Source organism: Sander vitreus, chromosome 17 (genome assembly GCF_031162955.1).
Source record: "Sander vitreus isolate 19-12246 chromosome 17, sanVit1, whole genome shotgun sequence".
NCBI classification, from domain to species: domain Eukaryota; kingdom Metazoa; phylum Chordata; class Actinopteri; order Perciformes; family Percidae; genus Sander; species Sander vitreus.
In genome coordinates, this window is record NC_135871.1 from 9,432,297 (window position 1) to 9,449,163 (window position 16,867).

The window sequence follows — 16,867 nt, forward strand, 5'->3', positions numbered from 1 at the left end:
ACACACACACACACACACACACACACACACACACCACAGTAGGCCTACACAAACAAAAACGATACAATCTGGAGGTTGGGTTCTAAAAGCAAATCATTTAGCAATAGCTCCTTTTGATTGATTTAAATCACATATTGCACGCAAAGCAGTGTATAGCCTACGCCAAAATCATCTGAGTAATATTAAATGAGTATGTTAAATATTGATCCCTGATTTGGAGGGACATGAGCAATTTTGCGTTTATTTTTGATGCTCTCATTAACTTAACTTTTGACAAGTCCATGGCATGAATGTATATCTGAGCCTTCTTCATTCTATAGAGAGCAGCACCTTGCGACTATAACGCCACCTAACGGTATTCACAAGTTGTTACAAGCTTTCACAGCCCATTCACCATATTGACCCTAATAGCATCACATCAACCATTTTCACTTTTGTATTTACTTAAAAATTCTGCGAGCTGCACTAGTCTAGCTTATATCACGAGTTGCATTTAAAAAAAAAAATGTTTTCATTTCATTAGCTTTATGCCTTTCTTTAAGAGTTTGATCACACATTTTAGCATTCATAGGCTAAAACGAAAGTTGAGGGAATATTTAAATAGCATAAAGGTAAAACCAAACAATGATGTTGCTTCATAAATATCATATCATAAACAGTATGTTTGTGACGCTGGTTGGTTGTCTTAAAACACTGGTTCCCTAAACGTAGGACATTTCAACTTGTCAAGGTCTAACTAAAAACATAATTGCTGCATTGCAACACATATATATATATATATGCAATAATTGCTGGAAGGAAGCCATCATTAATGAACTGCTATTTAGCCTAACGTTTTTTTTATTTGCACAACAGAAATTAAAAAGAAAAATTCATGAAAAGAAATGTAATCCTTGTGTTGTCTTCCCGTCGACCGTGCAACTTTAAATTTTTCTGGGTCAAAATTTTCCCCAAAGTATTTTGTAAGTTTTTTTTGTCACTGCTTACCGATGTTTTTGTCACATTTTTCCAGCGCTTTATTTGTTACGTTTTTAAGCTATTTCCGACATTTTTGTCACTCCTTTCAACGTTCTTTTATCATTCATTTTTCTCAAAATGCTATAAAATTGAATGAAACACCAAAATACTAAGCTGATCTTTTATTTTACTTGTGAAAAGTAATGGTTGTATGGAACCATCCACGTTCTTTTTTGACACTTTGTTTGAAAGAAACCCACATTTCTGATATATAAACGTTTTAAATATGGGACAACAAAGAGGAGGGATAATGTTCTCGGTATGTATTGTTCTTCAAACAAAGGTCCACCTAAAATGTTACCGGTTGAATAAAAAAACCGAACAAACACATTCGGCTCCCAAACCGAACCATAAATTTTAGCAAAACCTCTTCTGTTTTAAAACCATCCATGCTTACATAAACTCAATTGCCCATAATGCGTCAATGCATTCCGTTTCATCCGCGTCACAGCTTATTCCTTCCGCTTCCTGTCTTCTCTCCAGCGCAAGCTGCGTGGTTTTAGCGGCGTTAGCTAACCGAACAAACATCCTCGTTTTTTCTGAGCTTGGAATAATGACCACCACCATGCCATACCACGAGGAAGAAGAAGTCAGTACACATTTCTCTTCCAGATATTTGAATGCTTTCGTGATATTAACAATGACACGCTTGGTAGCGGTAGCCGATTAGCTAACGTTAGCACTGGCATAACAGTAACGTTAGCTTTCGATGAGCCAGCATGATATTAATGAGTGGTGTAGCCTTGTTTCTGACCAGAAAGCAACCATAACATCACCGTATGTGTAAAATTATGTAGTTATGTGAGGTAGAGGATAGCGTTTGAGGTCAACTTAGCTTGACAGTTATTAACTGTGGGCTTACGTGCAGTTTAGCTAGTGTCCCAAATGATGAGGGTCTTATTTGAGAGAGGTTAGGGTAGCAAAGGTGGTTTAGCAGGTTCATAATTAATTATGGACATTGTATGGGGAATTTGGGACACTAAACTGTACGTATACCTTAACTGTGCATCAGTAACAAATGCCTCACTGCTCTGTTTCTACAGTACGATCCGTACGCCTACACAAACGACTGCGACCTGCACACCGGTTAGTATACACAGAAATATGCATCTAAATGTATGATATCGCCTTCCAGTGTGTTAGTGACTCCTCCTCACTCTCCCATCTGCTGGCAGGTGACCCTAAAGTAGACCTGGCCTATGAGAGGCAGTATGAGCAGCAGACCTACCACGTCATCCCAGAGGTGATCAAGAACTTCCTGCAGTATTTCCACAAAACCACCTCTGACTTAATCGACCAGAAGGTTTATGAGCTGCAGTCCAACCGTGTGTCCAGCGAGAGCATCGAGCAGAAGATCTATGAGATCCAGGACGTCTATGAGAACAGGTAAACTCGACTCTCTGTGAATAAACCTCTCCCCATGGTGGTGATGTTGTTGCAGCCTTTAACAGAGCCATTACAGCTGTGTGTGTTTTTGTGGGTGATGAGTATCTCACCTTTTCATATGTTGTTCCCATTCAGCTGGAATAAGTTGACTGACCGTTTCTTCAAGAACTCTCCCTGGCCGGAGGCTGAGGCCATCGCATCACTCGTTGGCAACGGTGAGTTTATCATCTGTCCTGTTTTTGCCTTTGCGCAGACGTCACGCCATCATTTTTCCTTTTAGGAAAAATTGAAATGTGATACAATAAATGTGTATTTGCCCAATAGTTTGGCACTGTTGTTAGCTAATACTTATACATGTCATTGTACAACCAGCCCAAAAGGCAATGTGGTTTTATTGATTGGTTTCCAGTTGGACAAGACAGACCTCTGTTATTCTTTTAAACAGGTTTATCTATCTTTATTTATCATCTACTGATAAAGTTCATCCCTGTGTAGTTCATCAGTGGTAATGTTTCATGTCATTGTTTGCCTGTTATCTCCTACAGATGCCGTGTTCCTCATCCTCTATAAGGAACTGTACTACAGACACATTTACGCTAAAGTCAGCGTGAGTAACTGCTTACTATAAACTCTTATCAATCTCCCTCTCGATTAATAAGCAACCTGCAAAATTTATGAAAACCTCTCCAGTATTTTGTTGTGAAATATTGTATTCTTGATCATCAGGGGGGACCAACTTTGGACCAGAGGTTTGAGTCATACTACAATTACTGCAACCTCTTCAATTACATTCTCAGTAAGTTACCAGAATAGTCCTTACATGTTCCTCTCCCCTGTAGTTATCAGTGTAAAGTAACTCCTAATGAAAGCCGAGTCATGTGAGAATGGTTGTGATTGTAAACAGATGCTGATGGCCCTGCCCCCTTGGAGCTGCCAAACCAGTGGCTCTGGGACATCATTGATGAGTTCATCTACCAGGTACAGTGCATTATATTCTTTTATTTTTTTAATGTATCCTCATTTCCATAACAAAAAGATAAACGTGAGTAAGAATCTGATTGGGGAAAAAAAAAAAAAAAAAGACCAGGTCAAATAGTGGTTGCCAGTCATTTCTAGGGTTGTATAAATCTACAAGGAGTACCAGATGGATTATATTAGTTTTAAGTGCTTATTGAAATGGCCCATGTGGTTAACGTCACCTATCTCACTGCTATCTAATGGCACAAATAAAGTAGGTTTAACACCGATATGGGAATAACGCTGTTTTGTCTGTAGTTCCAGTCCTTCAGTCAGTACCGCTGTAAGACGGCAAAGAAGTCAGAGGAGGAGATCGAATTCCTGAGGAACAACCCAAAGATCTGGAACGTCCACAGCGTCCTCAACGTTCTCCACTCCCTGGTGGACAAGAGCAACATTAACCGCCAGCTGGAGATCTACACCAGCGGAGGTAAAGAAGATACTTGACGACATTTGTTTGTCGTCAACCTTTTTTTCCCATGACTAAAACGAGACAATGACGAGATGGCATTGACATCATTAACAGCTAACTGTGACCATATCAACATGAAATATCGTTGACAAAAAAAGACTAAAATGTTGTTTACAAAATAAACTCTTTATTTTCGTCACCTCCCACCTTCTCTCTCGTCACTCAGTCCGTTTCTGTCCCTAAGTCCTCAGTTCTCACAGTTGTGCTACTATTATGCATAAACTTTGCAGTTTTACATGACAAAATTAAAACATAGGCGACAAAATTAAGAGAAAATATTTGTACTAAAAGTTGACTAAAATGTAATGACTGAAACCATGAAGGATAAAAATGACTGATGTGATTAAAACTAATAAGCAAAGACTAAATCTAAAAATATAGGTAACCTTAATGTTTTTAAAATCTTGAATTATTTAAATAAAGCCCTTGGACCAAATGAAGGTGCATTTAGGGCTCTTTGTAGATTTATAGTCCTGTAAAACTGTAGTTTTAGTAGTTTGTTGCTTTTCTGGTGAAAAAGCAACCTCAACATGTAGACTTCAGTGTATTGACTTTTTAGGCGTTACGAGGATGATACAAGGTGTACTACAACATGTTATTTGTTGGTGTGTTGCAGGAGACCCAGAGAGTGTGGCCGGAGAATATGGGCGTCACTCCCTGTACAAGATGTTGGGTTACTTCAGCCTGGTGGGGCTTCTAAGGCTTCACTCTCTGCTTGGTGATTATTACCAGGCCATCAAAGTCCTGGAGAACATTGAGCTCAACAAGAAGGTAAGGCACCTAATGTAGAGAGGGACCCGCTTGACTAATGATGATATTACGGAGTATGCCAAACCCTCTGTTTATTTCATACTTTTTTTTTTGTACCTATATTAACTTGGTTTTATCTATTTTGTTTCCTGTCTTACAGAGTATGTATTCCCGTGTGCCCGAGTGCCAGATCACTACATATTACTATGTGGGGTTTGCCTACCTGATGATGAGGCGCTACCAGGATGCCATTCGAGTCTTTGCAAACATCCTGCTCTACATCCAGAGGACAAGAAACATGTTCCAGAGGTCGACGTATAAATATGAGATGGTCAGTCAGAAGCTTTAGCTATGGATTCTTCTGCCTATTCCAATGTTTCTCCCCCGAAAAATTCAGACTGATACGACAATGTTTAGGCTGTGTTGATTTCCCCCCAAAATTTTGTGATGCATGAATATTATTCTTTAACATTATCACTGTATTGTAGTTGGAACTGATGTCATAACACTAGTATATGTTTTTTTAGGTTAACAAACAAAATGAGCAGATGCATGGCCTGCTGGCCATCGCTCTCACCATGTACCCGATGCGCATCGATGAGAGCATCCACACCCAGCTGAGGGAGAAGTACGGAGACAAGATGCTGCGAATGCAGAAAGGGTAAGCAAGAAACTCATCACACTGTGTTGGAACAACTGTATTTGAGGTTCAGTGTTTGTCTCACTGTCATTCTTTATTGCCTTTATTCTATTTGTGTGTATTCCATTACTACCTAAAAGACTTTTTTTCATATTGGCCAGACAGTCCTTTTCTGATACTTACTGTTGGGTTGTGATACTGTAACGTACAATGAACCCCACTGATCTCTTTGCTTGTGGGTCTGAGCACTGGGCCAGCAATGGCTCCATTAAGTTTAATGTAGTATTTGGTATGTAGAACTGTGGCAGCCATCAGCAACAATGTCTCAAATGACGCAAATGTTCCCTTTTCCATCTCAGAGACCTGCAGGTGTTTGAGGAGCAGTTCAGCTTCGCCTGTCCCAAGTTTCTGTCCCCTGTCGTGCCAAACTATGACAACGTCCACCCCAACTACCACAAAGAGCCTTTCCAGCAGCAGCTGAAGGTCTTTGCGGAGGAGGTGCAGCAGCAGGCCCAGCTCTCCACCATTCGCAGGTAGAGCACTTTGAGTGTGGCAAGATAATCTTCACAAATGAACACCACTTTTGTGATTTTTTTTTTTTTTTGGACGTAAAAAGCTAACGTTATATAAACAAACTACACCACAGTCACATGACCTCAACATCACCACCACTAGCTTCCAAACTGATTTTGGTTGTATGGCAGGATGACATTTGATAACCTCTGTAGTCTATTTTAGCCACTTGCTGGTAACCGCTTTTTTTTAAGATGCATAAAAGCTTCAAATTCCCAAGTGGGGTATTCACTGACGTATTTTATGTCATGGAACAAAAGGTTAAAATCTCAAGCTCGTGTTAAGCACATACCTTATTTCAGGCATATTACCAATACCCATTCAAACAAAAAAAAAACACTGACTTCGAGACAAAGGAACTGTTGCCACCACTGAGGTGCCCTTGAGCAAGGATTGCCTCACCCATGTCTGGTTTCGTGCGCAAGATAAACAAAATGGGGACCCACTTATCAGAAAACACAGCTCCAAAACTCCACAGAGAGCTTTCAGTGTACCGATATGAGTGGTACCCAGACAAAGAAATGTTGGATGTAGGAAATGTATTGAATTATTCTCCAAACTTTTGACCTGTCATCTAAGTCCCAATGTGTCCTTGCAGCTTCCTGAAGCTGTACACCACCATGCCAGTAGCCAAGCTCGCAGGATTTCTGGACATGACTGAGCAGGAGTTCCGTATTCAGCTGCTTGTCTTCAAACACAAGATGAAGAACCTGGTGTGGACCAGCGGCGTCTCAGCTCTGGACGGAGAGTTCCAGTCTGCTTCTGAGGTCGACTTTTACATTGACAAGGTGTGTTAAAGTCTGTTAAATGAAAGTGATGCCCTTTGACTTTTCCACATCATCGCGTACAGTTTAAATAAGTGTCACAGGGGCGCATGAACCATGGGGAAAGCCTCTGCCAAAAGTGCTGTTGGTTTGGTTAAAATGATGTTCTGGTCCTGTTATTTTCCACAACGGGTCCAAATTGATTTGCGTGTACACAAGCCCCCTGAAATAGTGTACATAAAATGGTGAGAAATTAGTGTTATAGGGTGATATTGTTCACTGTTGCACAGTTTTAAGTAGCGCTGTCTGTTTAATGAGCTTTTTCTTTGCACCATTTCCACAGGACATGATCCACATCGCAGACACCAAAGTTGCTCGTCGGTACGGAGACTTTTTCATCAGACAGATCCACAAGTTTGAGGAGGTAAGTAGTGATCCATCATGCTTCTGGCAAGGAATGGAAAGATACAGAATTATGAAGCTGCTGTTTATTTTAAGGCATCAGAAGAAAGTTTGTTTCATTCAAAAGAATTTGAATTGTCACCAATATAAAAATATCTCCCTAACATTCTGTAACACTAGCTTTTCCAGTGACTGATTACACTGCTAGCCTTTTCCTTAACATAGGACTTTCAGTTATATCTCGTGTCAAACTAAAAAAGAAAAATCCCTCCGTCTGCCTACAGTTGAATAAGACCCTGAAGAAGATGCCAGCTACCGGCACCACTGTGGCATCAGTGAGTGCCACAACCCGAGGAGTTTGACTTGCAGCAGTGAAGAAGACATCCTGGACTGAGTCCTCTGCCCCCTCAGTCTTTTTGACAACTATTATTGATGGCAACAATAAACTGATTTAGTGTGCTAAACTCTTGGTTATTTTTGTTACCTGTGAAGTTTACCCTTGACAGTATCTACCAATCTGTAACACTGCCTCAAATGAAACTGATAAATACGAATACCTACATTATTATTGGAGGCTTGTCCCACTGACTGAGGTCAAAGGCTGTTGCATATTTCTTTTATTTTCACAGATCATCCAACACAGATCTCAGGACTGGTGACAACAATGACAAAGAAATAAATTACAAAATGGGAATATATAAAACAAAGTCTTAAACACACCACTCATCAGAAACAGTGTCAGAAAGAACGACATGTCACCATAGCACAATATACACATACTCCAAACATCCAAAATTATTCCCTACCTATTTTGGTAAGCCAGCATTTTTCTTCAAAAATATGTTAATTCCATCACATTTTCTATAAAATAAAAAAATAAAGCAAACGTTGCTCATTTTGAGCATTACTCTTTTAGTCCCTCAGGTGGCAGTGTAAAGTCTCTGTGGGCACAATGCCATCTTTATGTCTATAGAAAATGGATAATTCATACTTTTTAAAAAAAATTTTACCTTTTTTTCTTTAACTGCCTTTAATATCAAATTTTTAATAAAAGATTCTACGTTTTTTGAGAATCTTTCAGTTATTAGTAAAGAGTTTCTTTGTACATGACTCAGTCCACGCTAAAGATGAAGAGCTGGACCGGAGTCTGAATATTCACTGCTGTCCTGCAGACTGTTTTGTCTTTTTGTCTTTTTGCCATTGATCCAAAAAAAACAACACTTTTATCAAACTACTACAGTACTTTAACAATGGCAAAGGCCCCTCTTGATGTCAAGTGAAAACTCCACTCTATGAGCATCACTGGGGAAATCATTTGAAGTGCTCATGTCTGCATTAAATGTCCATTTATAATTTCCCAACATGTATCTAATCTTACTGTCCTACCCTCACTCCTTCAACGCTGATTGCATCATCTTGCAAAAAGAAAAAATAGAGCATGAAAACAGGAATTGCATCATTTTCTCAATGCCCAATTGATGGCCATTCGCTGGTCTGAGTGTGTGTAGCCTTGTTTTTTTTTTGAGTGTGTGTATTTGTGTTTGTGTGAGTGTATGCAGTCCAGGTATGACTTTGAAAAGGCTTATTGAGAATGAGCCACCTTTTGACGATTAAAGGTCATGGTTCAACAAGCTTCTCCCACAGGGAGGCTTAGTCTCTCTTCTCCAATCAGCTCTTTGGATGAAAGTCAATGACACCAGCTGGTTTTGTCTCGCTGAAGAAAAGTGCCTTGCTTATGATTTTTCATTTCCTAAAAGGTCATTTGAATGAACCTTCTCTTGAAGCACCTAACTTGGGGCCACCTTCAACATAAAACCAACCCAATGCTGAATAAGTCCTCTTGCAGGCAGTCTCACTGAGGTTGGCTGATGAGGTTCCCTAGACTACACACACTCCTCCAGTCAGGGTGGTGGTGTGGAGACACAAGGACACACACGAGTCATGGTTGCGCTCAGACCAGCGAGGCCTCGGCTAGTCATAACTCTGTAATCTCCAGGGGACTCCCCAACCGGGTGTCCCCGTCCTTGTGACGGTGCATCGGGGTGGACTTGGCCGACTCTGTGCGGGCGTTGCGCTCAGAATAAAGCCCTCCGTCGGCGTTCAGTGCCTCCAGAGAACGTGCCAGGGCCCGCTGGTCATCCTCTGGCAGGCTGTTGAGGTCAGAGGTCAGGAGGGTACCTGTGCTGCCGTGGACCACGTGCACACCTTCGGGGCCCTTCAACTCAACTGGAAGCTTGTGCTTGAAGCGAAGTGTGCCACGGCCTCCACCCATGCCCAGACACTCGTCCTCATCATCGTCCAGATCACTCTGGATCAGCTGTTGAAGCAGGAGAGGAGAGGGAGAGAATAAACCTACTGATTGATATTGTTTATGCATCAGGTTGACAACAGCATTGCAGCTGTGGAAAAGTTTCAGGAGAGAAATCAGTAGATCACTGACAGAGGAATCAGTAGATCACTTGCAGCAACAACTTGGAAGTGTAGTGAGACAATAGAACAGCAGAGAAGAACACATTTCATACCAGACCTGGGTTAAATAATTGCAAATAATTAGGAAATTCCGCCGGATGTCCCTCATTTAGGCCAGATATCCGTTACCCGGGGCTCTCTTTGTGTTGGCATTTTAAACTGGTGGATTAATGAGGACTATGGTTAACTGCTCCTCAGATCTCTGCAGGGTAAATCCAGACAGCTAGCTAGACTATCTGCCCAATCTGAGTTTTCTGTTGTATGACTAAAACAACCTTTGAACATACACGTTCCCCCAAAACAAGTTCCTTCCCGAGGCTATTTTGCAGAGGCGCCGTTGCTCCGTACACCGCTCAACGCCGCCCATGTTGTGATTGGTTCAAAGAAATGCCAATAAACCAGAGCACATTTTTCTCCCATCTCGGAATGCTGTGTGGACTCGCCAGACCCTCCTCCGCAGCACTGTGGAGGAAGGTCTGGCAAAGCGAGACTGGTGCGGTCTTAATGCTCCATTTCCAATGATTGTCTAAACGTTCCGGTAATTTCTGTGGTAAACTCCACCCTCTGCTGAACCTTTTGAGAAGTAAGTGCAAACTCTATTTGACCCAAAGTCTGGCTCAAGGTAGCAGAGATAGCAGAAGTAGTGAGTAGGTGTAGAGTCAGAGCAGCAAACTTCAGAATGGGAATTTAGGAGAAATGCGAGACCATTCTCCAGCAGTGTCAGACAGGAAGAGTACAGCAGCAGGTGCAGATAGAGCGTCAGGTTTTCCTAGCCCACCTCAGTGACTGATGAGTGATCTCCCTGGCTGGTGGATACTGTGACGAGTCGTGCTGCAAAGAGTGTTTTCAGCCTCAGGTAGTCGTCCAGGACCACATTGAGCAGGGAACCCTGACAGGACGGCAGTTAGGATCAAACAGTCTGTAACACCATCCACCTCACACATCATCACTGTTACAGTAATCATACATGAGAATCCACAGCAGGTCTGTCCAGCCCCTTATCTAAACAGCCATCTTCGAGTCCTTGGGGTCTCTCTCTTCGTTTTTCCTCAGGACATACTGGAGGTTGTAGGTCCTGTCCTCTGACCCAATGCATTTTGGGAAGGACGGAAGGAGAGCGTTTTGGATGTGGACCTGTTCATGTGCGTCTCCCTCGATAATCTGACATACAGGTTTCTTACCTTTATAGGCCCTTCCCTCATGATCTGGCCCAGTTTAGCAATGTTGTCGTACTCCTGAATGGCTGCCCTCAAGTAATGATCGTCCTCAGGCTTTGCTTGAGGCTCTCGACCAAATGTTCCCTGTGGGGATGACACACACACACACACACACACACATATATATATATATATATACACACACACACACACACACACACACACACACACACACACACACGCTTACTTAAAAATAGTCAGCTGTGAAATGGGGTTAAGTCGGAGGACAATGCCTTGGTAAAAGACACAAACGTGTAATCCTGAGAATGATCACTTTACTCTCTACATTCTCAGCAAGTTAAAAGTTAAACAGAATCTATTAAAGCGCCCATATTATGCTCATTTTCAGGTTCATAATTAAATTTTAAGGTTGTACCAGAATAGGTTTAATTTTCAAAAAACACCATGTTTTTGTTGTATTGCACAGCTCTCTCTCACTGCTGCAGCTCCTCTTTTCACCTTATGTTCAGGTCTCTGTTTTAGCTACAGAGTGAGACATCTTTTCTTCTGTACTATCTTTGTTTGCACTCGCACATGTGCAGTAGCACAGATGTAGATCATGTCAGCTAGCTAGCTCCATAGACCGTAAAAGAAAGGCTGTTTCTCCAACTTCGGTCAGTTACAAGGCAGGATTAGCTGGGAGACTTTTTCTTAACGAGGGTGCACATGTAAGTAGTTCTTTTGTAGATTATGGTGAACTTGTGTGTGTTGTAGCAGTGCTTTGCCATTAAGAACGAGGTAGCATGCTAGTGCTAGCATGCTAACGGTTGCGGTTAGCCAGCTCGTTTCTGCTAGTGACGTAGAAAGCCATGCAGATTTTGACCAGCTCACCCGGAGACTGAAGGCAGGACACATTCAGAAACGTATCTCACTTTTAAAAAAAGTTTGTATGCGTGTGGAAGCACCAGAGACACAAATATATATTCATAATATGGGCAATTTAAGCTCCTCAGGGTATTGTTGTGAAATATAAATGAACTCAGATTAATGTTGGTACTGACATGAGTGCGTGCAGGGCTGTTCCACAGGTCAGTTATCTCACTCAGGTTCTCCGGCAGGTCGTCCTCGTGGTCAGCCTGAGCAGCCAGCTCCAGGTTGCGACAGAACGGGTCCAGCCACACTGGATTGGCCCTGCAGAGGCAAAGCATTAAACACACATCTACAACAAGGAGAGGAAGCATGACGAGCTACAAAAATAGCTCCATTTTTTGTTTTTGTTTTATGAGATTAGTTATGGTAAATTATCAGCATTATCTGGTAAAGTTGAATTACATTTTTGGATGTTAGGTTACTTAAAAGAAAAGTGGGACACTATGGGAAACATACTTATTCGCTTTCTTGCCGAGATTTAGCTGAGAAGATTGATACCACTCTCAAGTCAGTAGGCTAAATATGGCTTGGCTTAGCATAGGGGAAACAGCTAGCCTGGCATTGGACCCCCAAAGCTCACTAAATAACACATTATATCTCGTTTGATTAATCCTTACAAAAACCAAAATGTAAAAACGACCCATTGAAGTTTTATTGGGAGTTACGGTCTGGAAATGTTTCTTGGCTGAGTGTAGTGACTTCCTGGAGCTGCCTGGCAATGATGACGACCCAAAATGTCAAATTACTTCTTTAACATATATTAAACAACTATTTGAAGTCAAAGAAAAGCTTGTCCTTGACCTTAAGAAGTAATAACTCATAACTAATGAAAAAATACTGCCGGACATTTTTTTAAATAAACACTATAGTTGCGTGGTAACAGCACAAAGTGATATTTTGTGTCAATTGCTTTCAAAGAAATGTGTGACAAAGAGATGTGAAAATAAATGTCCTCACCCCTCAAAAGAGTACTTGTTAGTGTTGGGCATGTCCAGGATATCCATTAGACCCTGGTTCCCTGGATGGTGGAGGACAGATCATTTTAAGAAAAACAGGCTCGCTGCAGTAAACTGACATGTTGTACTCTACATTAACAGATGGTAAAAGCCAAAAAAGCCACATCCTGAAGTTAACAGCTGGTAGGGCCGTCCCCCCAACGAAGCTGCTTCTCACCTGTTGATCCTGCAACGATAGCTTTCAGCTTCCTCTGGTGTCTGCAACACAGCAAGAGACAAGTCGCGAGAAGATAAACATGTTGATGTCGCTAATCAGACTAACAGCATAAAAAACATGGCCCATGACTGAGCAAATTTCAAATGACTCAGCACACTCAAGATTCAAAATAAATGTACATCAGTACAAAAATCGCTGAAGGGTTCTTACACTCTGCGATAATGCCAGTTCATTGTGATAAACAAGATTCCTGCCAAGCACAGCAGCACAGCCAGGATGATGATGACTAGCTATGAAAGAGGAAAAAGAAAGAAAGAAAGTTTAAATGCACCAAAACTCAAAACATCTGCAGCAGCCTGTGGGTTTCTGGAGGCCCTGGCCTCGCCGACCTGTAGTGTGGTGATGTCATCGGGCAGTTTGTCACTGACAGCAGGCTGAACGTCCACAATGTTGTATTTCCTGAACAGGTTTCTCAGCTGCTCCTTGTTCTCATCTATCATCTGAATTACCCTGCAAAACATCAAAACACCAGGACACAGGTAAACCAGAACACAACCTATGATCCGTAGAGCTTAGTGTGGGAGGTTTTCTTACTACTCATACAGCATGTGGAAGACTGAGTTACCAAGAAGCATTGGCAGTGAAATATGTATTTTATTCAGGAAGGTTTACCTTACAACATCTAGGATGGTGTTGGTCTGATTGTTGACAACATGGATGAGCATGTCTGTCTGAGCATAACTGACCCGGCCCTTCTTGTCCACGTGGAACTTCATAAAAGGAGAGTGAGAGAAATATGTCACATATGTATACACAAACACAAACAAATGAAATACTAAAGGCACATAAAAAAAAAACATTACCTGTATGTCATCTAAGTTGACAATGGCTCCAGTAATGTTGGACAGCAGGTTGATGAAAGCTTCCTGGTTTTCGCGGACAAAATCCGGGATCTCATTGAAGACTATTTTGACCCTCTGGTCATCTCGGAGAATATAGATGTTCACGTTGGTGGTTGTACTGTGCCCAGCTAAATCGCACGCCAAAATCTCGAGCTGAAAGTATCCTGGATTGAAGGCCGTGAAGAGGTCATATGTTCGGATGATACCATCTGTCAAACCTGTGGAAATCATTGAGAAAATGTGTTTTTTATTTAATTCATTTGACTCAATGGCAAAACAAGCTCACCAAGTTTAACAAGACTAACATACTAAGGGACTGTATTGCATTCTATGCAATGTATCATGCTGTACATTTTTTCATATCACTGGCCAGATGTTAAGTACAATTCAAACCTCGTGGAGAGATCTGACAGTGGGCCCTTTCTTGGTTAAACCAATTTTGTGGAATCCTTTTCAATATTGTTTTGCATTTAAAGCTTTAGTGCATAACTTTTTGATATTAATGAATGTCCATTACATTCAAGCCATTGCCAAATGAGTTGCTACAAAGCTAATTAAGACTATCAGCTCCACACAACTCTCTCTGTATTTCTCAGTCTGGCTATGTTCAGAAGATTGTGGCGTCCGGTGACTTTCCCGCGCAGAAACTCAAGCGAAGATAATTAAGAAGAGTTCATCATGTTTTTTTAATCCTCCGTGCCCTCCTTGGCTACTAGCAACTGCGTGGAGGAGGAGGAGGAGGGGTACAAACCTTACGATCACCTAAGGCTTGTATCATGTGGACACGCCAACAGTTTGGTTGTCATTACTTAGAATTCCTCATGGGGGCGGCACTATAAACTATGCACTATAGCTTTAATAACATGCATTCAATTCTGATTCAAAATCAATTCATATCATTGATTAGTCTGATGATATTCCATATTTTTGGTCAATTTTTGTCAACCAATCAAAAAACAATTACTTTTTCCTACTAACAAGTATTGCCTTTGTATCCAAAGCCTGATATATCTCATTCTATCATGTCTATAACAAAATGTTGCCTTCATGTTCCCAAAAAAACTACTTGCCCAATTATTTCAAGACCCTGTTGTAAGAGGTAAAAAACTATATAGTATAGTTGTGACATACAGAAGTCCTGCCGGCTCGTTTAAAGGCACAGTTTGTGTGCTTTTTTTTTTGGATTGAGCATTTTAATACTTTCACAGTATTAATATAGCACCTCGACCTGCTTTATAATAACCAAATACATGGAAATCTCACTTTTACAATATGGGACTTTAACACGAGTCTAAATTGTGGGTCAATGTTTAAAAACGCTTGAATATTGTACATGAGGAAGCTCACCGATGGTGAAGATGCTGCCAACGTCCTCACTGCCATTGCTCTGTGACGGGAAGTAGCGGATTGTAACAATATGGTATTGAACCAAGCTGTTGTTGCCGATGTCATTATCTATAGCAATGACCTTGATCAGATCGGAGCCCACTTTGGCATTTGCTGCAACTCCTGAAACAAGGAAGCAAAGAGGGAAATTATAGTGGTTTAACATAGACCAGCTTACACATACAAGAACGCAGATTACCTGCAGTGTATTCCGCCTTAGTGAAGCGTGGTGTCTGGTCATTGATGTCTTCCAGTTCAATGCGGACTTCCAGCAGGCTGGGGTCAAGAGCAGGGTCCAGGGCTTTGGCCCGTGCTGCCCTCTGACCCCTGGGCGGAGTCCAGCTCCTGTTGCTGGAAGCCTTGATGATGATGGAGTAGAACGGGATCTCCTCCCGGTCCAGATCCTTAAGCAACTTCAGGTCTCCATCTAGACTCAAGCCAAAGTTTCCATCACTGTTTCCTGCTGCAGGAAGAGATGGAAAGGATTTGTGTTTAAAATGGAAAAGAAGGATTGATCTATACAGATGTCCTCATTATTCCTGGGCTTTTGAAGCAAGAGGCCTTTCATCTGACCATACAATGGATACAAGAGCTTCCAGACATGGATCTAAATAAGGAGGAACTCCTTATCCTCTACTCTTAATCTCCAGGGTTTTACTTTGGGTGGGTTAATATAAATAATTTCACTCATGGGGAAAAGCTTTGCATTACATTTTTTACATGAACAATACAATCAAACATGTTGCTGTGTCTGTAGGTCACTGTATTACCTGCAATAAAATAGTAGACGATGGCATTGGAGCCGTCATCTGCGTCCACAGCTCTGGTTACATTCCCCACCACAGTACCTGGAGGGGAGTGCTCAGGCACTGTCAGCTTCTGATAAGGCAAGCTGCCACGCTGAAGTGCGCACACGCACAAACACAAGAGAAAATGTCACAAACAGTTAAATTGCAGCTCTTGTATATGTACAGATAACCACATTAGGACGTTTTCAGAGAAGGTCATACTCACCGGTGGTTTAAGGAAGACAGGTTCATTGTCGTCAATGTCCAACAGCGCCACCTGCAGAGGCTGTGTTGTCTCGTAAGGCACTGGCTGGCCCATGTCGCGGGCCAAAATGATAAGCTGAGAGAGTGGTTTGCACTCAGTTAGAGCCATACATACCTACACACTTAAGTACATTAACTGCACACACAAAGTTAACTCACACTATGGAGGGCCTGCTTTTCTCTGTCCAGTTTCACAGTAGTTATGATGACTCCAGAGATGGCGTCGATGCGGAAGTTTTCCCAGTCTCTGTTACCTGCTCCAGTCTGCAGGAAGCCATAGCGGACCTCTCCATTCACCCCCTCGTCAGAGTCTGTTGCATGCACCTCGTAAACCGGCAGGCCTGGGGGCTGCTCCTACATGGAGGGCAAAGACTGTCAGTATGTGCTTGTGTGAACCTCTTACCTTGTATCTTAAAGGTTGACTGTAACAGAAAGGTTTACAGATGGTTTCTAGAACTTAAGTCAAAATCTGGACCTTTTGCCCTGCAGACATTTGGATATTTCGCAGCAGAAAAAGCATAGGTGTAATTAGTAACATTAAGCCATGAAAAGGCCACCTGGGAGCAGCGGAAACAAATAGCAGTTTGGTGCTAAACCAAACTACTGTGTAACTCGAACACGAGAACTTTGGTTCTTTTTTATGTTTTTGTTGGTAGACCTATTCATCCAATATGCCATATTGGTATTCACCCCCTACTGACCTTATGAAGCTGATTGGGTATCGGCCAGATGTGACTAATCCACATTAAATACTATTTCATCGTCATTGTCCTTATA

At 41.7% G+C, this 16,867-nt stretch overlaps 2 protein-coding genes across 3 annotated transcripts in view; one reads left to right on the forward strand and one right to left on the reverse strand.

The window, feature by feature from the left end:
- Positions 1 to 1,466: 1,466 nt before the first annotated feature.
- eif3s6ip (eukaryotic translation initiation factor 3, subunit 6 interacting protein) lies at positions 1,467 to 7,485 on the forward strand. 2 transcript variants are annotated; one of them, XM_078272534.1, is made up of 15 exons: positions 1,467 to 1,606; positions 2,061 to 2,103; positions 2,193 to 2,403; positions 2,539 to 2,618; positions 2,949 to 3,010; positions 3,130 to 3,199; positions 3,308 to 3,381; positions 3,679 to 3,850; positions 4,509 to 4,663; positions 4,803 to 4,973; positions 5,170 to 5,303; positions 5,642 to 5,815; positions 6,454 to 6,643; positions 6,963 to 7,043; positions 7,306 to 7,485. In XM_078272534.1, exons 1-15 carry the CDS (start codon positions 1,571 to 1,573, stop codon positions 7,381 to 7,383), a joined length of 1,731 nt encoding a protein of 576 aa, XP_078128660.1. In that variant the 5' UTR covers positions 1,467 to 1,570; the 3' UTR covers positions 7,384 to 7,485. The 2 variants fall into 2 exon arrangements, with proteins under 2 accessions (XP_078128660.1, XP_078128661.1); XM_078272535.1 differs by lacking the exons at positions 1,467 to 1,606; positions 2,061 to 2,103; positions 2,539 to 2,618 and having other exon boundaries at positions 2,237 to 2,403.
- A 1,046-nt stretch (positions 7,486 to 8,531) lies between these two features.
- Positions 8,532 to 16,867, reverse strand: part of cdh23 (cadherin-related 23) — a 176,752-nt gene continuing 168,416 nt past the window's right edge. Inside the window, exons 54-68 of the mRNA XM_078272533.1 lie at positions 16,250 to 16,444; positions 16,053 to 16,166; positions 15,809 to 15,938; positions 15,238 to 15,501; positions 15,000 to 15,161; positions 13,614 to 13,870; positions 13,423 to 13,520; positions 13,140 to 13,260; positions 12,961 to 13,040; positions 12,751 to 12,791; positions 12,535 to 12,595; positions 11,709 to 11,838; positions 10,672 to 10,791; positions 10,269 to 10,379; positions 8,532 to 9,338 (exon numbers count right to left, since the gene is read on the reverse strand). Coding sequence (XP_078128659.1) covers positions 8,997 to 9,338; positions 10,269 to 10,379; positions 10,672 to 10,791; positions 11,709 to 11,838; positions 12,535 to 12,595; positions 12,751 to 12,791; positions 12,961 to 13,040; positions 13,140 to 13,260; positions 13,423 to 13,520; positions 13,614 to 13,870; positions 15,000 to 15,161; positions 15,238 to 15,501; positions 15,809 to 15,938; positions 16,053 to 16,166; positions 16,250 to 16,444 — 2,226 coding nt within the window. The 3' untranslated portion in view covers positions 8,532 to 8,996. The remainder of the gene's footprint in view (positions 9,339 to 10,268; positions 10,380 to 10,671; positions 10,792 to 11,708; positions 11,839 to 12,534; positions 12,596 to 12,750; positions 12,792 to 12,960; positions 13,041 to 13,139; positions 13,261 to 13,422; positions 13,521 to 13,613; positions 13,871 to 14,999; positions 15,162 to 15,237; positions 15,502 to 15,808; positions 15,939 to 16,052; positions 16,167 to 16,249; positions 16,445 to 16,867) is intronic.